Source organism: Dipodomys merriami, unplaced genomic scaffold (genome assembly GCF_024711535.1).
Source record: "Dipodomys merriami isolate MVZ:Mamm:240054 unplaced genomic scaffold, mDipMer1.0.p SCAF_505, whole genome shotgun sequence".
Classification (NCBI taxonomy): Eukaryota; Metazoa; Chordata; class Mammalia; order Rodentia; family Heteromyidae; genus Dipodomys; species Dipodomys merriami.
The window spans coordinates 152,575-178,511 of NW_027206075.1; the positions used below are offsets into that span (position 1 = coordinate 152,575).

Below are 25,937 nucleotides of genomic sequence, written 5' to 3' on the forward strand. Positions count from 1 at the left end.
TGAACCACTATCCTTAGATCTCAGCTTCCTGAGTAGCTAGGATTATGGACATGAGCCACCAGCACCTGGCTTTTCTTTTCTTTTCTTAAAAACACCATTTACCTAATGAAGAGAAGCCAGAGAACAGAGAAAAGCAATTCCCCCCTCTGCCTGGCCCAAGGTTAGACCAGTGCATCCCACAATCCTTAATATAACCTTAAATCTGGTTCAGGTACCAGGAGTCCAGCGCCATCCATTAAGCACTGGAGGCCAGGCGGGGACACAGGACTCCTCTCCGGCCCCTCGCTGGGCAGTTGGGGATGTGCAGGCTGTGGCTCCACCCCAGTGACCTCAGGGAAGTCACCAGGCTTCTTTAAACAATGCCAGGGGGGCCTCGACGACCCAAGCCAATTAAGAACCTGACATTTTCTAAGCCCAGTGAACAGCGGAACCGGAGGGGAGACCTACGTCCACAGCCCAACTTCTCCTGCAAGCCTCCCCGTCAAAAATACCTTCCTACCACAAGCCCACGGCTGCCTTGGGGGCATAATTTAATCTTCCTTTGATGACTGCGGGATGATCTTGCCCTGGCTCCGGCCACTTGGATGAAGAACGTCAATAACTGCTCAGCCCAGGTGGTAAGGAGAGAGGAGGGGTGAAACCCGAGTTAACCAGCTGACCCCACACAGGGCCGGGGGGGGGGGGGTAAAGCACTGGCTGGCACCCCAGAGGGAGGAGCCATGGGAGGCTGGATGCCATTTTCATGGAGGAAGGAGACCCAGAAGAGAATGGAAAAAAAGCTCACCCCAGCCAAAAAAAAGGGAGCACTCAGTGGGTCCCTCCCTAGCATTGCTCCTGGCCCTCCCAAGAGCAGATGGGATTTTCGGGGAAGCAGTTTCCAGGGGGTTCTAAAAGTAGATATGGATCATTAGACTTCATAGAAAACTTGGGCTCACCTTTCCTGCCATTTTCTGGCTGGGAGATGCTTTTCCCATTGGTAATGCAGAACAGTAACAGGGAGGCTATGAGGGGTAACTGCCCCCAAGGGGGCTGCTTGAAGATGGGGTTTGAGATGTAAGTCTCTACCAGAAAGGACTCGAAACTGAGGGACTCTCCTGGGCTGGATGTTTGGTTTGCTTCAGTTGGTTTAGTTTGTCAAAGCGTCCTACATTTTGTGCAAGAAAATAATACACTGTGTGCACACACACGTGTGTGCGAGCTTGGACTTTGGCTTTCTGGTTCCAGGCTGGTGCTCTACTAGTTGGAGCACAGCTCCACTTCTGGCTTTTTGCTGGTTAATTACAGAGAAGCGTCTCATGGACTTCCTTGCCCAGGCCAGCTTCAAGCCTCCTGATTTGATTTCAACCTCCTGGGTAGCTAGAATTTACACATGGGAGCCACCAGCACCTGGCTTCAAACACACAGTGTTGGGAAAATAAAGGGAAAAGGATGGAAACAGGCTGGACTGGATCTTCCACAGGCAAGGACTGTTTATTGAGATAGAGCAGCGAGGGACACAGCCTTCCTGCCGGCTTGGAGACTGTGTGTACGGCTAGGACAGGAGCTGGGTTTTATGAGGTCTGAGCAAGGAGGCAGAGGTTAATGAAAAAGCCACTAGGTCAAGGGAGGTGGGGGGGGTGCTTTTCGGTTGGGCCCATGATGGAATGTTTACAGCCAGGCTTAGGTAGATTACACTGCCGGCGTCAGGCCATCTGCACCTATGTTTGGTGGCTTGCCTGGTATCTGTATGCACCTGGGAAAACAGGGTGGGAGTCGACCCTTCCCACAGTATATTAGATCATTTAAATCATACTCAGGGGAAAGAAAAGGAAATGCAGTGGGTCCCCCCGCACTGCAAGCACCTAGCAGAAGAAGAGCAAGGTCGTGGAGTACCGGTAGGATGGAAGGCTGGCCAACTGAGTTGGGGAAGACGCAGACCAGAGGCTCTGTCTGCTCCATGGGCCCCAGACATGGCGGTCCTGAGGCAGCAAGGACACCTCCTGGAAAGCGATCCCCATATATCTAGCCGTGGGCAGGAGACGGTGATATAATGGAGAATTCCCAATGACTGGTCTCAGGACATGAGCTTTGAAGGCCACAGGACCCTCACGCCAGACAGACCCCTTCCCAGACTGTTCCCTGGGAGAGCCTGCCTGCTAAGCCGTCTGTCCAGGCAGCAGCCCTGTAGGCTGAGCCATGCCGTTCCCTCACCCCCCCAACCCCCGGCCCTGCCAGCCTTCGCTGAGGCAGCCCTTTCAGGCTGGGCTTGGTGGGTTCACAAAAATTCTCCCTGCCAGTGATATTAATCCTCTAAAGAAAGTCAAACATTAGCCCAGGAAACAGCTTATGCCTTATATAAGGCCCCCCTGGGGGAGGTACAAACACAGCTTGTTGGAGCTGAGCTATTGTCCAACAGCGGCCAGACCCCAAGAAGGAAAGAGCACGGACTCAGCTACCTCTGCGCCCAGCCCCGCCGGAGCCAGCCCGAGCCAGCAGGTAAGAATGGAAGGAGGGTCTCTCAGCCCAGAACCCAGGGCTCACTGCCCCCTCCCCCCACGCCAGGCCCCGCTTCCTCAGTGTGGCCCGTGGAGGCCCAGATGCCCTCCAGGACCTACCTGGGCTCTTTCGGATATTCTATCTACGGGGAACGAAGCCAGGAATGGAGGCTCTGGGCTGGGGGAGGCCCTTGCGCGTAGTTAGCCCTGGTGGGTCTGCCAGCAGCAACGGGGGTTGTCCCCCACCCACTTCCGCTGCACATCCTGTAGAGCCAACATCTAAGACTTGGCCATGTACTCCCTGCTATGCGGCCTGCATTGTGTGGACTGCATTGTGTGGATGTGTGAATGCAGCATGTGTGACCAGCCTAGGGGAGCATGTGAGTGTGCACACACATACACACACATGCACACCCATCCATGCATACATACACACAGGCACACGTACACAGATGCACACACATACACACACAGTACATATACTAGCCTAGGGAAGCATGTGTGTCCATGCATGCACATACACACGTGCATGCACATACACTCATGCAGCAAGTATGACTAGCTTGGGGAAGTGTGTGCATATACATAGACATACATATATACCTGTGCATGTGTGCAACATGTGACTAGCCAACAGGAGTGTGTTGTGCACACATATGCATCCAAACATGCACACATGCCACACACATACATGCAGCATGTGTGCTAGCCTAAGGGAGTGCATGTGTGCTCAGGCACACACGTATACAGCACACACACATACATACTCACATGCACATGTCTGCACACATACATCCACATATACATATATACATACATGTTGCATGTGTGACTAGCCTGGGGGGGTGCATGTGCACAGGTACACACTCACAACTGGGGCTCTATGAACCAGACTAAATGTCTACACAGTTGAGGGCCCCTCACCCTACACCTGGACAGACAGCCACAACCGATATCCCTACACAGCTCCATGCAGCTAGGTACGTCTATATCATCCCTGTGCATGCACACGTGAATCCGTGTGTCCTCACATCAGTGTGTGTGTGTGTGTGTGTGTGTGTATGCACACAGAGCTTGAACTCAAGTGCTGAGGCTCTGTCCTTAAGCTTGTTTGCTCAAGACTGGCACTCTACCACTTGAACCACAACTCCACTTCTGGCTTTTCGGTGGTTCACTGGAGATAAGAATCTCCAGGCTTAGTCTGCCCGGGGCTGGCTTTCAAACCATGATCCTCACATCTCAGCCTCTTGAATGGCTAGGATTACAGGTGTGAGCCACTTATGCCCAGCTTTGTCCTTGCATCTTTACCCTGTATGTACACATAATCCCACCCGTGTTTACACACATACCTGGACACATCCTCAAATGTGTGCTCCCATACTGCTCCATAGGTCTATGTGTCACATACACACACACACTCACACCCACCCTCCCCTCTGCACCTCAGGCCTGGTCTACAGTTCTGGTTCATCTCCCCCAGCACCATGACCTTCTCAGAGATTCTGGACCGTGTGGGCAGCATGGGCCCTTTCCAGTACCTGCACGTGACCCTGCTCGCACTCCCAATCCTTGGCATGGCCAACCACAACCTGCTACAGATCTTCACGGCCACCACCCCTGCCCACCACTGCCGCCCATCCCCCAATGCCTCAGCAGAGCTCTGGGTGCTCCCCAGGGGCCTGGATGGAAAGCCTGAGAAATGCCTCCGTTTCATTCACCTGCCCAACGCCAGCCTGCCCAATGAGACCCACGGAGCCACGGAGCCCTGTCTGGATGGCTGGGTCTACAATAACACCATGGACACCATTGTGACGGAGGTATGTCTGCCCCACCCCTCCCCCAGTTATTTCCGGTCCCCCCACATACCTTGCAGCTGAACTTCCAGGATTCCAGGACAAGATGCTAGGCTGGCAGAGGAAGGCTCCAGGTCCAAGTACATCAATGGCAAAGAGGGTTCCTTTACAATCCAAGTCAAAACATTGATCGCTTCCATCAACAACTATAGAGGTCCGGGTGGCTCAGTTCTGAGCTCTGCAGATTTGCAAAACTGTCCAGGCATTGATGGCTCATAAATCCTAGCTGAGATCAAAGGATCATGGTTCAAAGGTAGCTCAGGCAGATAGACAAACCCAAGAGACTCTTACCTCCAATGAATCACCAAAATGTAGGGAGTGGAGCTGTGGCTCACGTCATAGAGCTGCAACCTTGAATGAAAAGGCTGAGGCACAGTGCCCAGGCCCTGAGTTTAAGCTCTAAGACCAATGAGTGTGCATGCGCACGCGAACGCACGCACCCACGCGCACACACACACACACATCTCTGTTCCTGCTGGGTCTTCAGCCTAGTGGGGAGACACCAATGAATGAAAGCGCCACACAGAAGTTTAGAAATTCCATCTTTCAAAGAACTTTGTGCAGTGACCTTAGACTCTGACCTATGCCTGGGCTGCGTGGGAGACAGGAACTGATAAGCATTAAAGAAATACTCTCTGGAGCTGAGATGTGAATGGTAGGCAGAGGTTTAGCCAGGCCATGGGGGGAAGGAAGAAAACATCTTGTGCAAAAGGTAGCAAGGTAAGAGAGAGTTCAGGGAGCTGAACAGACTGGCAGGCAGTGTGCACCTCCCATTCTAACGCAGCCCTTCATGGATTTGCTGGCTGTCTGGAAACCAGAGGTCTTCAATGACAGGCTAGGCAGAAGGACATAGCAGGAAGAAAAGGAAGAAAAGGGGTTGTCATTTCTTCATCTGCTGACCTGCCAGGTCCATTTCAGTGCACTGTAGGCAGTTTTCATTTGATTCCAGCAACAATGATTTGCTGAGAGTACTGTCTATCTCCTTAATAGATGAACAATAAATAGCTGGGAAGTGGTAGCTCATGCCTGTGACCCTAGCTACTCAGAAAGCTGGGATCAAAGGATTCAAGTCCAAAGCCAACTAGGGCAGAAAAATCCATGAGGCTCTATCTCCAGTTAAACACCAAAAAGCTGGACGGAGAGCTGTGGCTCAAGTGGTAGAGTGCCAGCCTTAAGCAAAAAGCTAAGAGTCAGCACCCAGGGCTTGAGTTCAAGTCCCAGGACTTACAGAGAGGGGGTGGAGGAGGAAGAGAGGGAGAGGGAGAATAAATAAAAAATACTAAAACTCAGAGAAGGGAAACAGTTCTTCATCATCCCATAGCCGGTCAGTTTCATAGTTGGAATTGAAAGGTGAAGTTCATCAGTACAGAGCAATGTTTGTGGGTGTTGAAACGAAAACCAAATGAAGGAAGGCAAGTTGGCTTCAGGGTGGAGGCAGCATGTGAGGAGAGAGGAAATTTTCATTCCCCGCTGGAAACCATGAGCCCCTGGAATGCAAGATGCAGATTTTGTCTCATGGGAGGAACTACATTGCTAAGCCAGGGATTCATGCCACCCTATGGGGACAGTGTCCCGTAATCCCAGGGCATGTGGCCTCTTCTAGGGCAGTATTACGATCTCTAACAGATGAAGAAACTAAGGCCCAGGGCTGGGAAGGTGGCTCAGTGGTAGAGTGCTTGCCTTGCATGCATGAGGCCCTGGGTTGGATTCCTCAGCACCACATAAGCAGAAGAAAAAAAAAAGCCAGAAGTGGCGCTGTGGCTCAAGTGGTAGAGCGCTAGCCTTGAGCTGAAGAGCTGAGGGACAGCGCCCAGGCCCAGAGTTCAGGCCCATGACTGGACCGCCTCCCCCCCCCAAAAAAAGAAAGAAAGAAAGAAACTAAGGCCCAGCCTGGCTTACAGACTTTATTTCCTCTATAGATAGAGGTTGGTGTTCAATCCCAAAGGAATTATACTTGGTCTATGTAATTTTCCTTCTTTGAAAACAAATATTTACTTATATGCATAGCATTTGTTATGTGCCAGATACTATTCTCATCACTTCACACATAGAAACAGTCTAGATTTTTCTGAACAAGTTTCCCCTAGGGAAACTAGAGCACAGAGAGGCTGAGTCATTTGCAGAAGGTCACAGACCTATTAAGTGGCAGAATCAGGATCTGAACTCAGGCCTGGCTGCAGTGCTGTGCTTCTAACTGTTCTATTTGTGGCTCTGACTTTGCCCCCAGATGAAAATTCCCACCTCCCCCCCTGCTTCAAATATAGTATGTGAAATGTATCAAGTATTCAAAATATTTCTTGATTTTCAGGCCATCTACAAGGTTAGAGCGGCTGGTAGAGTTTTAGTGTAGCAGTCTGTTGACCCATCAGCAAGTTTTGCACAAGAATCCATGACAAGAGGGGCTGGGAAGGTGGCTCAGTGGTAGAGCGCTTGCCTTGCATTCATGAGGCCCTGGGTTTGATTCCTCAGCACCATATAAGCAAAAGAAAAAAGCCGGAAGTGGTGCTGTGGCTCAAGTGGTAGAGCGCTAGCCTTGAGCTGAAGAGCTGAGGGACAGCGCCCAGGCCCCGAGTTCAAGCCCCAAACAAACAAAAACAAAAACAAAAAAATGATAAGGGACAGCAATAAGACCCTAAGTTTAGGCCCTAATATTGGTGCGCGTGCGCACATACACACACTACAGGAAGTGCTTAAATAGAACCATCACTAACAAGATGTTACACATGTGCGAGAAGTGTGCACACTGTCAAAATGAGCACATTTAGTGGTCACAACAGCTCTCTGAGGTCAGCACCTTAAGGATCCCGTTTTCAGGGATGAGGAAACTGAGGCACGAGTCACTAGCCCAAACCACTGCAGTTGCAAAAGACAGAGTCAACCTCCAGGGAGCCAAGCCCCAGAGCACATGTTCCATACAGCTGCATACCTCCTGACCCCAAATCTGTCAGACTGCCCATGCGCCCTGTGCCCTAAGGGTGGATGGCCTGTTCCACAGATGGGCCCTTTTCCATCATGGCAGCTTCTCCAGGGCATGGCGGGTCTCTTTCCACCCAAGCCTGTCACCTCAGGACTAGGTCCGTAGCCCAGTGTTCACTCAGTGCTGGACGAAGGACCCTTCCGTGGGAGGATATGCAAGATTTCCTCCCATGGGGATGTGGAATTCCCTCTTGCATTGGCAGGGACACATCCTGGTGGCTGGCACAGGTGATAGGCTTAGGGCCCAGTCAAGCATCAGTTTACCTCTGCCAGCCAAATTCCCAGTCACCATTCCAGCCACTGCAGCCAGCATCCCAGTGGGGCTGAACTCTTGGCTGTGTCAGATCTCATTTAGCTTTGCCTCCGGCTCTAGCTTTCTGGAGACTCCCTGCTAGGAGAACTCATGGTGGGGGGTAGAGGGTGGGGGATGAGGGGATTCTCTAACCAGCCATGGACACTTTAGTGGGCAGACTCAGCACACCAATGTCAACAGCACACAGCCAGGGAGGAACCCTCTGCCTATTTGTTCATTCAGCCATGGCAGATACAAGCTGTGTCTGCTGGCGTTCTGGCTCCTATGTTGTAGATACAGAGCGTGGCTGAGTGTGTCTCTTGTTCAGAGATTGAGGGCTGAACGCGCAGGCTCTGGGATGGGGGGGGGGGGCAGTGTAATCATGAAGGCAGGGATATTTGGCAACATGCAAGCTCAGTCCAAGTGATCCTGGTAGGTAGAGGCACAGGACCATTTCCTAGACCAGCAGCATGGGCTAGTCACCCGGAGGCAGGCAGCCAGGGTTCACATCCTGCCCGGGCTGACTATGAAAACATGTCACAACTCTCAGAAAATCTGTTTCCTCATCTATGAAAGGGGACAAGAAAGCGAGTGAGAAGGGTAAAGGAACCAATACATAGCACCACGGGAAGGACAGTACTTTCTGACCACAGGGCCGGGGGGTGGGGTACCTCCAAGGCATTTAATTAGCCCTAGTAGCTACTTCTACTAAGTCAGAACTAGAGGACTTACTCCATGTGTGTTAGAAGGGCGCATGTCACTTAGGCATGCTCAGGCCAGGCTCTGAGGATCATGGGGCTGAGGCCAGTGGTGTGGGGCTGTGAGCGATAATTCCTCTTCAGGAAACTTAGGGCCCAGCATCCAGGCAGGGACCTCACACTTCGCAGACATAAAAGAGAGGCCTTTGTATTCTTCTGGATGTCTTAGCAAAGCTCCTTCGGGAAAGTCCTGACCTCTTCTTTGCTGCACCAAGAGAAAGGAATGTGTAGTCTCCTCAGCCAGGAAAGCTTAGGGGATCAGAAGAGGGATGGAGACACCGCTCCATCCCTGGCTCAGAGAGAGGAGGTGACTAGCCAGGGTTACCAGAGAGAGGAAGGATGTTGGGGGGAAGATAGTCTGAACAGTCCTCCCGATCCTGTCTCCTACACAGACACACTTGCTGGAAAAGCAAGGAGTCTGCCCAGTAAGATCTCCACTCCAGAGAGAGCTCCCTCTTGAAGAATCACTGGTCACACCTCTGACCCTCTTCTATCACCAAATTCCCAACCACCCAGCTCCAGGACACGCATCCATCTCTCACATCCACTCTGTTCCAGCTTCCTACTCCTACCGGCTGCCCTCAGCCCTGCTGGACTCCAAGCATTGGCCATTTCCTCTTATACATTCTTTTCTAGCCCTGGATCTTGACTTGAGAGCCCCACCTTGCTCCCAGTGACAGCCCTAACCTAGAGAAACCCTGGCCACAGACACTAGAGGGACGTGGGCCTTCTGCGGGCTCTCTGGATTCAAGAAGTCCCTCTGTGAACATCTCCTTGTATACAGGCCTTGAGCTAGCAGTGCTCTGCATTCCTCCTGCCATGGACCTGAGAACCAGGGCTGGCTACCATCCTCACCACACAGAGGACTCCACTGAGCTCATCTACCACATGTGTGGTGGATCAGACTCCGGATCCCAGCATCCATGCCCCAGTTATCACATCACATGACCTAGTGAGCCTCACAACCACATGTGACCCTCATTACCTAATGGCCAGTGTGAATGAAGGACCCACTCTTTTGCAGGTGTAGTACTGGGGGCTTGGTACTCTCTAGGTCATTGCTTACAATCCTGCAAAGCAGGTGCCATGGACCTACAGGCACAGCTAAAGAGTCTGAACCACAGAAAAAACACACAGCTCTTAAGTGGCTGAGCTGGGAATCCACATCCTTTGGAAGTCCCCCCACCCACCCTAGACGCTTGGTACACAGGGAGCTAACAAGGCTGGAGAACACACAAGGGCAGCAGTGATGTCCCATGAGGTCCGAGCTGGCTCCAAAGGGATCCCGAGCTAAAGTAGTTTGTTTCCTTGCCCTCAGTGGGATTTGTGTGAAGTCAGATTTCCTCCCACTCAGCAGGGCTTCCATCCTGGAAGGACTGGCAGGGTTGGTAGGCCCTCTATGATGCACCTTGTATCTACCCCCACTTAGTCCCTCTGCTTGTTGCTACTCTACTTCCCATCTGTCCTCACGTCACCCTTTGGACTTAATCAGTTCACCAAGCTCTAACCTTGCCTCCCTCCTCAAACTGCACTTCTGCCCTGAGCTACACTGCTTTACCATGGCTCAGAATAAGAGCTCCCATTTAGATGTCTTTCATCTGGCAGTCCAAGGCTCAAAGCATGGCACACAGCAAGACCTCAGAGAGCGGTGTTCATGGTCAAGGACCCCGGGGCAGGGGTGGGGGGTGAGGCTCAGCAGAACTGAGCCGAAGGATTTTCCTTGAAATGAACAGAGCTAGGTTGAACAAGTCACCTACCCTCCAAAGCTCAGGCTTTGGGGGGAAATGGCCATCATAACAGCAGCCAACGTGACTAGCAGAGCTTTCCTCTGAGCTTCCTTCCTGACCACATTCCTATAGAGGACACAAAGGAGCAGGTGCTCTTCCCTTTCTTTTCAGAATTCCATTCCCTTGAGCGTCAGTTATACTCCAAGAAAGGAGCATTAAAGTCAGTACTGGAGTTAGTATATGAAGAGTCCATGTGCTGTGTAGAATTTCCCCACATGGAGGGGCAAGATGCCTGGCTCCATTTGACTACCCACATCCCCAAACTACATACCCTAACCCAGCCGTTTAACTCAGTCATTATCCATTAAACAAATGTTCACATTTACTATTACCAGCTATTTTGCTAACTGCCAGGGATAAAAAAGTCAAATAAGATGCTCTCTGCCTTTGGTGAGGTGGCAGAACATAGAAGAGAAAGTAAACAAGTAAATAAGTAGCTAGAGTGCCATGAGGCAGTGTGCCCTCTGCCGTCAGTGAATGCTGGGAGCGGAAGAAAAGAGAGGTCCACCTCACCCACAGTGGGGCGTCTGGGCATCCTAATGGTCCACTTCTTAAATATTCATTGCCCACCTGCTTGGGTCAGGTACACAGAAAGGAAGTTCCTGGCATTAAATATGTGTGTGTGTGTGTACATATATATATATATATATATATATATATATATATATATATATATATACTTCTTCAAGATCATACACACACACACACACACACACACACACATATACAGACATGAACTATCAACACCTAGCTAACAAGGCATTATCTCTGTATGTCTCTCTCTCTCCTCTTCTTACAAGACATGGGGGTTTAAGGGCTCACTCGGCTCCTGTATGCGCCCACTTTAACTTGGCTAATTATATCTACAACTCTTATTTTCAAAGGTCACATTCTGAACCTCTAGAAAGTAGAGCTTCACTGTGTCTTTCAGGGGGATATAATTCAGCCCATAATTGTGACACATGTCAGGTCTGAGCCCCATGGATTTGTTTTGCCCTGCAGGGAAGCCACAGTCACATTTTTCTTATCCGTTCTGATGAGCTTCATTAACCATGAAATCTCTGGGAGCAATTTAGAGTGCAATTGAAGTCCAATATCTTAAAAATATTTAACCACAAGGCAATCCTCCTTCTTACTGTTAAAACTTCACTGAAGTACGTTAATTGCCCGGTAGACGAACTGCCAGAGTCTTTTCTCCAGTCTCATTGTGAAGTAATAACATTTCTCACTGCCATGTGGTTGTGATTTGATACTTGATACTATCCATCCCGACACAGGCTCACTCTGAAGAGGAGAGGCTCTCCAATCTCTTCCCAGTATTGAGAGTGTAGACCATGTGACCTCTCATATAGATGTAAACATATTTTAAACCTGTAAGGCTTGACATCGCTCTGTTCTTTCTATGGAATGCTTACTCATTCAAGTATTAAATGCCTATTAGATGCCAGGTACTGTTCCAAATGATGAAAATAGAGTCGTAAACAAAACAGACCTTTTTTTTCTTTTTCTTTTTCTGTTGTTGTTGTTTTCTGGTTCTGGGGCTTAAACTCAGGGCCTAGACATTGTCCCTGAGCTTTTATGCTCAAAACTAACACTGTATCACTTGAGCCACAGCTTCACTCCCAGAATTTTTGGTAGTTAATTGGAGATGAGTCTCATGGATGTTACTGCCCGGGTTGGCTTCGAACCAGGATTACAGGTATAAGTTATTTGTACTGACTAGATTCTTGATTTTATTTATTTATTTACTTATTTGCCAGTCTTGGGGCTTGAACTACATATTGTCCCTGAGCATCTTTTGCTCAAGGCTAGCACTCTACTTGAGCCACAGGACCACTTCCAGCTTTTTCTGTGTATGTGGTACTGAGGAATTGAACCCAGGGCTTCATTCATGGTAGGCAAGCACTGTATCACTAAGTCACATTCCCAGCCCCAACATGATGGGGTTTTTTTGTTTTTCAGTTTTTGATTTTTGGTCCGTCATGCAACTTGAACTCAAGACCTGGGCGCTGTCCTTGAGCTCTCTCACTTAAGGCTAGAGCTCTACCACTTTGAGCCACTTCTAGATCCTTGATTTCTTAAAACTATTTAGTATCATGAAGGTTAAGATGTAAATCTAATTTTCATTTGCAGTCTCTTGTGGGATACATCCAGATAGGCTATGTCACTGTAACAAAAGAATCGATTATAATTCATGGCTTAAAGAATATAGATAGGCTTCCCTTTCTTACTGCTCTGCTATCTTCAATAGCTGGCTTTCAGCCTTGTTCCTGCCCTCGCCATTCCTATCCACAGGAAGGGAGAAAGAACCCAAGTCCAGGCCAGGGATTTCCTCTGAAGCAAATGAAAAGCAGCCAACGTGTCTTCTACCATTTCTTTATCAAGAGCCACCCACCTTCAAGGTCACCGGGGAAATGGGAGATTGACGGTAGATCTTTTCCTGTAGATTTTTCCTTCAGGGCTTCAATACACAGCATGCCACAAGTATCGGCAGTCTCTCAAGCTACCTACTATTACTTCCTCCTTATCTTTTCCCTCCTCTGCCCTCTGTCCCCCACCAGGCAGGCCTCTTCCTAGCTAGAAGGGATTGCAGGTTTACTGGGCCACTCTGGGCTACGCTGGGACAACTTTGGGACCTGGAGTCTTTATCGACCCTCACCCTCTCTTGATTTCAGAAGAAGAAAGTAGAAGAGTTCCCTGGGCTGTGTGGCTCTGCCCCTATCCTGTTTTATGTCCAAAACATTCTTAGGAGGCATTTCTAAGCCCTCATTACACAAGTCGTTTGTGATGGCTGGAGCAAAGGGTGAATGCTGGTATTAACAGGAGATTAGCACAGACAGCCAGGCCAAGATCAGAGCACAGAAAGCTTTGTAAACTTGTCCACAGAGCTTTACACAAAAGGCAAGAGGAAGCCAGTGAGAACTTTTGGTAAAACAGAAACTTGATTGGAGACAGAAGTGTCGAAAGCAATTCTGATCATCAGGGAGAGAAGAGGAAAGAAGAAATAAGAATGAAGTTTGTCATAGCCAGGCACTAGTGGCTCATGCCCATAGTCGTAGCTACTGACAAGGCTGATCTGAAGATTGCTGTTCAAAATCAACTTGGGCAGGAAAGTCCATGAGGCTCTTATCTAAAATTAGCCACCACCAAAAAGCCAGAAATGGAGGTGTGGCTCAAGTAGAAGAGATCTAGCCTTGAGTGGAAAAAGTCCTGAGTTGAAGACCTAGTATACACACACACACACACACACACACACACACACACACACACACACACACACACACACACACACACACACTCAATCTGTCACAGTCACCCCTATATGTCTCAGTTTCCTCATCTATAAAATGGGAAACACAAGAAGACTGTTGTGAAGATTAAAGCAGTTAGGGCTGCGAATGGAGGCTCACACTTCTACTCAGGAGGTTTGAGGCCAGTGAAGGCAAAAAGTGAGATTCCAGCCAGGCACCCGTGACTCACACCTATAATCCTAGCTATTCAGGAGGCTGAACACTGAGAGTCACAGTTTGCAGCCACTCAGGATAGGAAAGTCTGTGAGACTCATCTCCATTTAACCATCAAAAAGCCAGAAATGGAGCTGTGGTGCAAGTGGTAGAGTACTAGCCTTAAGTGGAAAAAAATAGAGACAGTGCCCAGGTTCAAGCCCCAGAGCTGGCATACAAACTAAATGAGACTCTATCTCAACAAACAAGCTGGGTGATTCACAACTATAATCCCAGCTACAGCATCAGTAAGAGGTTCATAGTCCAAGGCAAGCCCCGGACAAAATCTCATATCACTACCAGAAAAATAATTAAAGCAAAAAAGACCTAGAGACATGGTTCTAGCAACAGAGGGTCTGCCTAGCCAGCCTGGTGCCCTCAGTTCAAATGCCAGGACAGGAAAAATAAAGGTAAAATACAGAAAGAGCTTGTTTAGAACAGAGCCTGGTACTTAGTAAGTAAATATCAGCTGTCACTACAAGCCAAGGACAAATGCTAAAACCTAGACTAGGACAGTAGTGAAAATATAAGAATCCAGATTCAAGCAATATTTTTTGTCTGTGCCAGTCCTGGGACTTGAACTCAGGGCCTGGGTGCTGTCCCTGAGGTTTTCAGTTCAAGGTAAGTGTTCTACCAATTGAGCCACAGCTCTACTTCTGGCTCTTTACTTGTTAAGTGAAGATAAGAGTCTCACAGACCTTCCTGCCCAGGCTAGCTTTAAACTGTGATCCTCAGATCTCAGCCTCCAGAGTAGCTAGGATTACATGCATGAGCCACTGGCACCTGGCTAAGTTTTTAAATAACTATTTTTACATGAGAAGGCTGCCAGTCATTGAGAAGTGACAAGAGAGTCTATGATGTCCCTGTGATAGCATCTAAATGGCTTTATTTATTAGTTACACAGGGCCTCGTGCTTGCTGAGCTTGCTCTACCACTTGAGCCATGCCTCCAGCCTGGTTTTTTTGCTAGTTATTCTGGAGATGGAATCTTGTTGTCTTTTCTGCCTAGGCTGGCTTCAAACTGTGATCTTCCAGATCCCAGCTTTTTAAGTAGCTAGGATTAGTATTAGCACCCAGCAAGTTGCATTTTCAAGCAGAAATCTCCTGGTCTGGGGGCCAAAAGAGAGGTTGGGTTGGAGATGTGGATTTGGGATCTTTAGCACAAATAGCAGTTTCAGCTGTAGGAGCAAGTGGCAGGGCCTGAGGAAAGTCAATAAAGAGGAGGATCTAGAAGGAGTCCTGGGGAAGTTTAGGGGCTTCGTAAGTAGATAGAGCCCAGGAAGGAAAAGAAAGAGTAGAAGCAAGAAGAAACAAAGTAGCAGTAGAAGCTAGTAATGTCTACAACTGCCAAGATTAGCAGGTTAGGATACAGAAGCCCCAACTGTATTGATTTAAAAAGAAAAAAAGCCCCAGACAGGTGGCCCAGTGATAGAATGTTTGCCTTGCATGCATGAGGTCCTGGGTTTGATTCCTCAGCACCACATAAGCAGGAAAAAAAAGCCAGAAGTGGTACTGTGGCTCAAGTGGTAGAGCACTTGCCATGAGCTGAAAAGCTGAGGGACAGCGCCCAGGCCCAGAGTTCAGGCCCCACGACCAGAAAAAAAAAAAAAAAAGAAAGAAAGAAAAAGCATAACTTAAGTACTACTATCAGCAAAATGATTTCCAAGGTGCAATTCTAAATAGAACAATTCAAACTGTCTATTTTAACAGCTATCTAATTTATAAAGTAACATGTGAATAATTAATAGAAACACCTATAAAACTATCACTTTGCTAAGTGGTTGGTGAGAAATAAGAAACTCAAAGATTTGTCTCCCTGGGCTGCCTTTGAACCTTGATCCTTAGAGCTCAGCCTTCTGAGTAGCCAGGATTATAAGCATGAGCCAACAGTGCCTGGCAAGATGAAGAAACCTGAACACATACAAGTCAGGAGAGAGAAAGACTGAAGGTGTAGGCTGGAAGGTGGTGGCAATAATAGAGCAATGTCCCTGTGGGGACAGAGGATGCGGTCAAGGGTACAGGCTGACCGGCCTTGTATTTACAAGGGAAGAGAAGAGATATCGAGGAGCCATAGGGACATAGGCAGGACTGAAGGGAGGAGGTTATGGACAGATGTGAATGGGACAGCTGAGCAGACTTGGAAATCTACATGACAGACCACATATACTTGAAAGATGTAGTATTCAAACATCTGTGTGTCAGGGCAGGGAATCAGTGGCTCACGTCTATAATCCTAGCTGTGCAAGAGGCTGACATCTGAGGGTTGAGGTTGGAAGCCAGCCCAGGCAGGAAAGTCTGTGAGAATCTTATCTCCAATTAACTACCAAAAAGTCAGAAGTTGCCGGGTGCCAGTGGCTCATGTCTGTAATCCTAGCAACTCAGCAGACTAAGATCTAAGGATTGCAGTTCAAAGCTACCCCAGATAGAAAAGTCCATGAGATTCTTTTTTTATTTTTTGCCAGTCCTGGGGCTTGAACTCCAGGCCTGGGCTCTGTCCCTGAACCTCTCTGTGCTAAACTAAAGGCTAGTGCTCTACCATTTGAGCCACAGCACCACTTCTGACTTTTTCTGCTTATGTGGTACTGAGGAATCAAACCCAGGGCTTCATGTAAGCTAGGCAAGCACTCTACCACTAAGCCACCTTCCCAGCCCTCCATGAGATTCTTATCTCCGATTCACCACCAGAAAATCAGTGCTATGGCTCAAAGTGATAGAGCACTAACCTTGCGTGAAAAAGCTAAAGGACATCACCTAGACCCTGAGTAATGGTGCACGCACACACTCACACAGACTATCTATATCTATAGATATAGATAGATATAGATATAGATATGGGTTAGGGACCTTAGAGCCACAGGCAAGCCTAAGGAGCCTGGATCAAGTGGAAAGAGGAATTGGTGCCAGGAGGCAGGGCAGGGAAGCAGGGGTGCAGGGCAGGGTAGTGGCAGAAGGGCCCATGTGTGAGGGAGGGTCTGTGCTAAGCCGGGTTGGCCCTTCCTTATTCTTGTGCAGTGGGATTTAGTGTGCAGCTCTGGCAAACTGAAAGAGATGGCCCAGTCTATCTTCATGGCGGGCATCCTGATTGGAGGTCCCGTGTTTGGAGAACTCTCTGACAGGTGAGACTTGGGCCGGGGGAGGGGTGGGCCCTGATCACATCTCATTTCTCCTTGAAGTCTCTGGTCTCCCCAGACCCAACAGAAAACCATCGGTGGCTCTGTGGCCTAAAAGCTGCTGAGACAAACCGGGGAGCTGCGAAAGGCTGCTTAGAGATAAGTGGTCCTTTGACCTCTGCTCAGTCAGCTAAACTAGAGGTGGAAAAAAATAACTCATTAACTCGGCACTCCACCAACTTGTTAATGAAAACAGCAATTACTAGCAAGGGTCTGTCTAGGGGAGGGAGGGAGTCATATGCTCTACTGGGTCCTGGTGGAGGAGGAGGGGAGGCAGCCCTTTGTCCCACAGCCTGCAGAGTCACTGGCCCTGGCCCTTCCTTTCCTTTGAGCTGCAGGTTTGGTCGGAAGCCCATCCTGACATGCAGCTACCTACTGCTGGCGGCCAGCGGCTCGGGAGCTGCCTTCAGCCCCACCCTCCTAGTCTACATGCTGTTACGCTTCCTGTGTGGCTGTAGCATCTCCGGCATTACCCTCAGCACTGTCATCTTGAGTGAGCCACACCGGTGGGAGGGGCCGAGGAACGGGGGCCTTGGATAGCTCTAGGCAGAAGCTGAGAGATTGGGCCTAAGTCTGCTTCCATCAGAGAGCTCCTATGGTCAATGTATCACCCCACTCAGAACTGCAGAGGCCCTAACTGGACATAACCACAAACAGAATAATGGCAGCTCAATATTGAGAATGTACCCTGGGCCTAGCACTCTGCTAGGCACACACAGTTTCATTCAACCTATTCACAAAGGGACAAGGGGGGGGGGGTGTAAAACTATTATATCTAATATACGGATGAGGAAATCAAAGCAAAACAAAGGAAGCCACTTGCCAGTGGAGAAGCCGTGGTCAAGTGGATAAACTGAAAGCCGGGCGCTAGTGGCTCACACCTGAAATCCTACCTACTTAGGAGGCTGAGATCAGAGGGTTGCATTTCAAAGCCAACCTGGGCAGGAAAGCCTGTGAGACTCCTTTTTTTTTTTTTTTTTTTTTTTTGCCAGTCCTGGGGCTTGAACTCTGGGCTTGGGTACTGTCCCTGAGCTCCTTTTGCTCAAAGCTAGTATTCTACCACTTGAGCCACAGCTCCACTCCCAGCTTTTTCTGTGATTAATTGGAGATAAGAGTCTTACGGACTCTCCTGCCTGGGCTGGCTTCAAACCCCAATCCTCAGATCTTAGCCTCCTGAGTAGCTAGGATTATAGGCGTGAGCTACTAGAGCCTGGCTGAGTACCAGCTTTGAATGTAAAAACCCAGCAAGAACACAAGGCCCTGAGTCCAAGTCCCAGTACTGGCACATACACACAAATAAAGGAGAACAGGCTGGGAAGAAGTTGAACCCAGGCTTGAGTCCTGTATAATTAAGCTGCAGCTATAGCACCTACAAAATGCACCATTGGGATCAGGACAGAGTCACATAGCTAACGGGAAGCAGAAGCTGGTGCCCCTTCTTGTTGGGGCGGGGCGGGGGAAGTGGGGTGGGGGGCTATCGGGACTCTATCTAGCCTGGTCCTTGATCTCTTCTCACAGATGTGGAGTGGGTCCCCACTTGGATGAGGGCCATCTCGTCTACAGCAATCGGGTACTTCTACACCTTTGGCCAGTTCATTCTGTCTGGCCTGGCCTATGCTGTCCCCAAGTGGCGCTGGCTACAGTTCACTGTGTCTGCTCCCTACTTCATCTTCGCCCTGTCATCATGGTATGTGATCCTCCCTTTCTCCCCCATCTCCTATCATAGGCACCCTCCCACCAGGACACTGCCCCCAGAACCAAATGAGAGGATCTCATTCATAACCTAGGTGGCCAACTCTGTCCCCAACACCCTGTTCCCAGAGTCAAGAAAGGTCACTCCAGGGAGAAGGAGCTACATACATAAAAGCAAGTTGCAGGGCTGGGTGCTGATGGCTCACGCCTATCATCCTAGCTGCTTGGGAGGCTGAGATTTAAGGATTGTGGTTCAATGCCAGCCCGGGCAGGAAAGTCTGTGAGACTCTTATCTCCAAAAAACTACTCAGGAAAAGCTGGAAGTGGCTCTGGGGCTCAAGTGGTAGAGTGCTAGCCTTAAGAAAAAGAGGCTCAGGGGTGACACCCAAGCCCTGAGTTCAAGCCCCGGGACTAGCACTAAAATTTTTTAAAAGAATGAAAAAGAAAACGCATGTTGCAGGAGGAAACAGATGTGTGGGGGACACTTGGAAACTCCCTGCAGCTGAAGAAGGGGGGGAGATGAGTCAAGGTAGATGGGACGGGGAAAGCGAGGTATCATATTCATGTGGAAAGCTTCCAGAGGGTTCTACCAGGCCTGGACAAGGTTCTGCTGGTGAAAGAATAGCCCAGAATAGACCCACATGGGAGGGAGACAAACAACAGAAGAGAGATTTCGGGGAACAAATCTGAAAGATAAATGTGGAGGAAGAATCTTCACAATGAGGGAGACTTCAGAATTTGAAATAGGAAAGAAAGGAAAACTCAAGCGGGAGTCTCAGCTTGGGAACCTGGGCCAATTGAAGTGCCTGAGCGACACTGGCATGAACATTACCGACATGTCCAACCCAAAGCCAAGCTCCAAGGAGGAGCTGGGCCTCGGGAAAGCATTGTTGGAGCCCCAGTCCTGGAACTGACAAGTGGGCCCTGGAGAGTCTGAAATCTTAGAGCAACCTTGGTTGAGCATTTCTTATTAAGCACAGGCCCCATTCCAGACATCAGCCTCGGTCGTCTCTGACCTTTATGGCATCACTGTGGGATGGGGGAATCAATGTCCCCATTTAGTAGATAAGAAAACTGAGGCTCAGAGAAGAAACCAATTCTGCAAGGTTACATGGAAATGAAATGAAAAGAGCAGTTCCTAGAGAGGGCAATGAGAAGGAGAGAGGAAGAGAGGAAGGAGAGGGAGAAGGGGAGAGAAGGGGGAAAGGAGGAAGGGAGGGAGGGAGAGAGGGAGGGGGAGGGAGGGGGAGGGAGGGGAGAGGGAGGGAGATGGTGAGTGGGCCTGGGGTAGAACCAGAGGCCTGTCAACAGGCTAAGCTGGGAGCAGAGAAGGAATAGGAGGCAAAACAGGAGCACCGGGTTCAGCAGAGTACAACTGAGAGCTTAGTCTCTTAATTGTATAATTGGGCTGGCTACTAGTGGTTCACACACCTGTAATCCTCACTACTCTGAAGACTGAGATCTGAGGATCAAGTTCCAAAGCTGGTCTAGGCAGAAGAGTCCATGAGAATCCTATCTCTAATTAACTGGCAAAACTCCAGTGGAGGTATGGCTCAAGTGGTAAAATGCCAGCTTTTCCAGCTTTGAGAAGGAGGAGGAGGAAGAAGAAGAAGAGATGGAGGAGGAAGAAGAGGAGGAGGAGGAACAGGAGGAAGAGGAGGGAAAGGAGGAGGAGGGAGAGGAGGGGGGGAAGAGGAGGAGGAATTATTCAAGCCCCAATATTTGCAAAAGAAAAAAAAAACTATAACTTGGGCAAGTCTCACCCACTCTGAGCCTCAAAGTTTTCCTAGGTCAGCTGGGGATTCGATCCCCTACTGCTCACTAATTGGAAGCCACAGTGCCAGTCTCAACTTGAGGAGGCTGAAGCCCAGGCCCTGGCCACGATGTGTGGGAGGAAGCCTTTGGTAATCTTGGGGACAGCGGGCTCAGAAAACAGACAATAGAAGGCCACAGATATCCACACACACCCCTGAGAGTGCAGGGACTATGATCCTGCCCTTTGTCCCCCAAAGGAATGAGAAACTGAGCCCCACACAAGGCTGGGGAGGTAGAGGAACAGGACCCCCCAGAGGCACAGCCTGGAACATGTTGTCCCCTCTCCTACGCCTATGGCCTGGGGCTTCCTGGCAGAGGAAGATACCCAACAACAACAAGCAACCCATGTAGGGGGCAGAGGAGAGGCTCTTCTAGACTGGGAAAGAGAGAGAGAGAAAGAGAGACGATGCTGGAATTTATCCTGGCTACAGGCAGCCCAGGTGCAAAGCTGGGCCAAGTCTAAATTCCATAGACTCCACAGCCAGACCGATCAGATTTCCTAGTTCCCCTATCTGGTGACTGATATTCCTTCAGTCTCTCAAGGTGTGTGTGGGGGGGGGGGGTCCTCTGGAATGGGGGAACCATTAGGATTTGACTCTCTCCTTCTCCAGGTGGACCCCAGAGTCTATCCGCTGGATGGTCCTGAATGGAAAGTCTTCCAAGGCCCTGAAGACGCTCCGGCGAGTGGCTGCCTACAATGGCAAGAAGGAGGAAGGGGAAAAGCTCAGCTTGGAGGTTGGTGTGGCGGAGGCTTACAGTTGGAGGTTAGGCCCAGTGCTTGGGGGCCAGTGTCTCCACTTGCCTCTGTTTCCTTGGCCCCCAGTCCACATTCCATCTGGTTCTCCAAATGGGCCCTCTCAAGGCAGCAGGCCTGCATTCCCCTCCCTTCCTCTGCCGCACCTTTCCTTCTCCTGTGTTCCAAGGAGCTGAAACACAACCTACAGAAGGACATCTCCTTGGCCAAGGTGAAGTATGGCTTAGCTGACTTGGTCCGGATACCCACCCTGCGCCGCATGACCTTCTGCCTTGCCATTGCCTGGTAAGTCACCATCTCTATCCATACCTGCCAAGGCCAGGATGATGAACCCGGAGTCCCTCCAGTCCTGTTATTCTCTGGGTGGGTAGGAGGGGTCAATTGTGAGCATCCTTGCCATGACCCTCTAGACCATACCTGTGTCAGACATGGCCAATCAATCCCAGAACTCTCCCACTAAATCCAAACACAATCCCCCAAGCCACAAAGTCACATGTAAACAGAATGCAATCCATTGTAGATGGTACAAGAAATGAAGCTATTCATCCGTCCTCTCTGGGGAACCAATGACCAGTACGGGAAGAGGCCTCAGCCTGGTTGAGACATGAAGGTGCCAGCCAATCCATCTCTGTCCTTCAGGTTCTCCACTGGTTTTGCCTACTACAGTTTGGCTATGGGGGTAGAAGAATTTGGAGTCAACCTCTACATTCTCCAGATCATCTTTGGCGGAGTGGACATCCCAGCCAAGTTCGTCACCATCCTCTCTATATCCTATCTGGGCCGGCGCATCACTCTGGCTGCTGTCCTGCTCCTGGCGGGAGTAGCCATCTTGAGTCTCATCTTTGTGCCTTTAGGTGAGAAGCTGGGGATAGATATGTCCTCCAAAAGTCTCGTGGAAGATGCTGCCGCGGGCCGGAAAGGGGGGGTGATCTAGGATTCCAGCTCTGTTAGTCCTGCGTCTAATCCACTGCGCTGCCTTGAACGAGTCCCTGTAATCTCTCCAGAGCTTAGGTTATTCTCTCAAAGCTCCTTTCCAGACCTTACTTGGACTTGGAACAGCATGGCGTATGAAGGAATGTTTGAGGCGTGGCTGTGTCCTGCCTGAGGTTACTCGCTGAGGGGATGAGCTGATGTGGAGGAACTATAATAGAGTCCAATGCTCAAGGAAGCACACACACACACACACACACACACACACACACACACACACACACACACACACACACACACACACACACACACACACACACACACACACACACACACACACACACACACACACACACACACACACACACACACACACACACACACACACACACCCTACTCCACCATGATCTTGAAAAGAGCTACCTTTCTTTCTTTTTGGCCGGTTCTGGGGCTTGAACTCTGGGCCTAGGCACTGAGCTCCTTTATGCTCAAGGCTAGCGCTCTACCAGTCGAGCCACTGAGCCACTACCAGCTTTTTCTGTCATTGATTGGAGATAAGAGTCTCACAAAGTTTCCTGCCCTGGGCTAGCTTTGAAACCTGATCCTCAGATCTCCATCTCCTGAGTAGCTAGAATTACAGGTGTGAGCCACCAGCGCCCGGCAAGAAGCTACTTTTGATTTTATATAAATGTTTGTTGAGAACATCCATAAGCTTCCGACAGATCTTGAAGTGTTGAAGAACAACATACATAGCGAAATATAAATTAGATTAGGGAATCAGAAGAGGGGGGTGGGGTGGGATCAGAAACAAAGCAGAACACAACAGGCATCGATTTCGGAATAGCCGAGAGGCTGTTATCCAGTCTTACGTTTGGGTTTGAGCTTCCTGGCAGTGGAAGCAAAAAGGGAGAAAGGGTTGATAAGGAGGGTCCAGAACTCCACGGCACCCTACTTTTCTCCCCTTTGAAGACATGCAGATGGTGAGGACAGCAGTGGCCGTGTTTGGGAAGGGATGCATGTCCAGCTCCTTCAGCTGCCTCTTCCTCTATACAAGTGAACTCTACCCCACAGTCATCCGGTACGTACTGGACCAGGGGCGAGGCACGGGCAAAGGAGACAGAGCCATGTGGGACTGTGGCATCCTCCTGCCCCAGGGCCATCCTCTAAGGACCACACACACAGGCTACCAATTCCTGCTCTGAACTCTCCCAGACAAACAGGTATGGGTGCCAGTAACCTGTGGGCCCGAGTGGGCAGCATGATAGCCCCGCTGGTGAAAATCACCGGTGAGGTGCAGCCTTTCATTCCCAATGTCATCTATGGGACCATGGCTCTCCTGGGAGGCATTGCTGCCTTCTTCCTGCTTGAGACTCTCAATCGGCCCTTGCCAGAGACGATTGAAGACTTGGAAAACTGGTGAGCTCTCTGCCTTTGGCTACATGTACCAGATGGGGGACGCACGGGTCAGGGTGCAGGGCTTTTCCTAAGCTGTCTGTCCCTAGGGTCCAGCAAGGAAAAGAGACAAAGCAGGAGTCAGAAGCAGAAAAGGCATCCCAGAAGATTCCTCTGAAGCTTGGTGGATCAAGCCCGGATCCCAGCTGAGGACAACAGAAGCCTTCTTCTCTTCCCTCCAGAGACAGATCCTAACCAGGATCCTACCTGCCTCTGAGCTCCTCGGGTACCTCAGGGGTGGGGGAGGCCGTGGATGGATCCAGGGCCTAGGAATGAAGCTTTCTGAGGCTTCGCCACCACCCCCTCAACCAGAGCCTTCAGTCCAGCCCTGGCATGTTTGAACTTTTAGCCCTGGGTCTCTTTCCCTAATCCCTACATCCTCCCTGCAACCCAGGCCCGGACATTCTTCTGTCTATTCCTTCTCTTCCAGCCACTTTTCCCTCTTCTCCTGAGGCCCCTCCATTCAGTCCAACAGAGATACTTTCCTCTCTTTTCCCCAAACCTTTCCTTTGGTGGGAAATTTCAATAAACAGTGATAAAGAACTCCACCCATATTGCTCAGGGATGGGGATAGGAAAGAACACTGGTTACCATAGAGACCAGTGCCCGCACACACCTGTCCATCTGCACTTCAAGGGCATACAGATTGGACACACAGCCACATGCAAGCTGGGCTCATGCGGACATGTGCAATCTTCCCTACTCTGTGGTGCTATTACCAATGACCATAGGCTAGGTACAGGAGTTCTGCCTTATTGCCAGATTCCTTATACACTGTTTTGACCAAGTACATTCAGAAAACTAATAAAGATCAAAAGAAATTTCAAAACAGTATTTGTTAATTCACACATACACACACAAACACACACACACACACACACACACACACACACACACACACACACACACACACACACACTACCCAGCTTAGTTGATGCAGAAAAGCTTTCAGCTCCAGGGTAAACATCAGTTGTGTTTAAATTGTTGTCTGGTCTGATGAGTGTTTCCCAGCCCTTAATTCTGTGAAAAATCTGCCTCCTCAAGCCAGATGCCAGGGGCTAATGCCTACTATCCTAGCTACTCAGTAAGCAAAGATCTGAGGATCATGGTTCAAACCCAGCAGGACCAAGAAAGTTTGTGAGACTCTTATCTCCAATTAAGCACCAGAAAATCTGGAAGTGGAGCTGTGGCTCAAGTGGTAGAGTGTTAGCCTTGAGCACAAAAATGCCAAGACAACACCCAGGCCCTGAGTTAAGGTCCCAGGGACCAGCAAGGAAAGAAAAAAATCTGCTTCCCTAAAAGCAAATAGTGCCCCCCGCCAAAAGGCAAGGTAAAAGTTTTGTTTTGTTTTGTTTTGTTTGGGTCCGGTCGTGGGGCCTGAACTCTGGGCCTGGGCGCTGTCCCTCAGCTCTTCAGCTCAAGGCTAGCGTTCTACCACTTGAGCCACAGTGCCACTTCCGGCTTTTTTTCTTTTTGCTTATATGGTGCTGAGGAATGGAACCCAGGGCCTCAGGCATGCAAGGCAAGAGCTCTACCACTGAGCCACCTTCCCAGCCCCGCAAGGTAAAAGTTATGATAATCCCCTCAAGTCAAAAAAAAGGGCACATAAGGGGCTTAATTTAAGTGTCAAAATGGAAATTTTTGATTTATCAAAAAGTAGTATGTGTTTAGTAGAAACAGAACAGGTATAGGGAAAAAAGTGAATCAAGCAGCCACAATAAAGCATGAAACAACATGTAGTTTTGGTGATCAGTATTAATATGTACAAGGGTAATTTTGTAATAGCAACGCAACCTACTCAATGCAATTTCAAGTTATGGGTGCTTGGGCATACTGTATGACAGAATAGGCACACTGGAGTAATTTTAGAGTATTGAACTCTATGCATCTTGCTATCTGTGGGTTTTCTTCTATGGAAGAAATCCTCATTCATTCCAAGAGTCACTTACCATTTCTAGACAAAGACAAGCTATCGCTCACAGTTCTGGAAACTGGAAAGACTTGGGATCAAAGCATCATCTTTGAGTATTCAATGAGGACCTTTTTTTCTGTGTCCCCATGTAGCAGACTAGGAGAAGAGGGAAAGACCAAAGCTGATTCCCTCCAGCCTTCTCATGAGGCATTAATCCAGTCATGAAAACTGATCTGTGTTAGTCAGCTTTCTGTTGCTGTAACAAATACTGTACCTGAGATAAACAACTTCAAAGGAGGAATGTGTCACTTTGACTTACAGTTCTGGATTTCAAGCCACGGTCACTTGGTATATTGCTTTGGGGACAAGATAGAACAGTTAGCTGGGTGCCAGTGGCTCACGCCTGTAATCCCAGCTACTCAGGAGGCTGAGATCTGAGGATTGAAAAGCCAGCCTGAGCAGGAAAGTTGTTGAGGCTCTTGAAAATCAGAAGTAATATGGTGGCTCAAAGCAGTAGAATACTAACCTTGAGCAAAAAAATCTCAGGGACAGCACCCACACCCTGAGTTC

General features: G+C 49.4%; 1 protein-coding gene across 3 annotated transcripts; it reads left to right on the forward strand.

The window, feature by feature from the left end:
- Positions 1-435: 435 nt before the first annotated feature.
- LOC138810659 (organic anion transporter 3-like) lies at positions 436-24,003 on the forward strand. Of its 3 annotated transcripts, none has more exons than XM_069997824.1 (12): positions 436-617; positions 2,396-2,475; positions 3,922-4,291; positions 16,655-16,758; positions 17,151-17,305; positions 18,331-18,499; positions 20,931-21,054; positions 21,243-21,358; positions 21,713-21,927; positions 22,973-23,081; positions 23,216-23,419; positions 23,506-24,003. In XM_069997824.1, exons 1-12 carry the CDS (start codon positions 585-587, stop codon positions 23,603-23,605), a joined length of 1,779 nt encoding a protein of 592 aa, XP_069853925.1. In that variant the 5' UTR covers positions 436-584; the 3' UTR covers positions 23,606-24,003. The 3 variants fall into 3 exon arrangements, with proteins under 3 accessions (XP_069853925.1, XP_069853926.1, XP_069853927.1); XM_069997825.1 differs by having other exon boundaries at positions 3,955-4,291; XM_069997826.1 differs by lacking the exon at positions 436-617 and having other exon boundaries at positions 2,324-2,475.
- Positions 24,004-25,937: the final 1,934 nt, after the last annotated feature.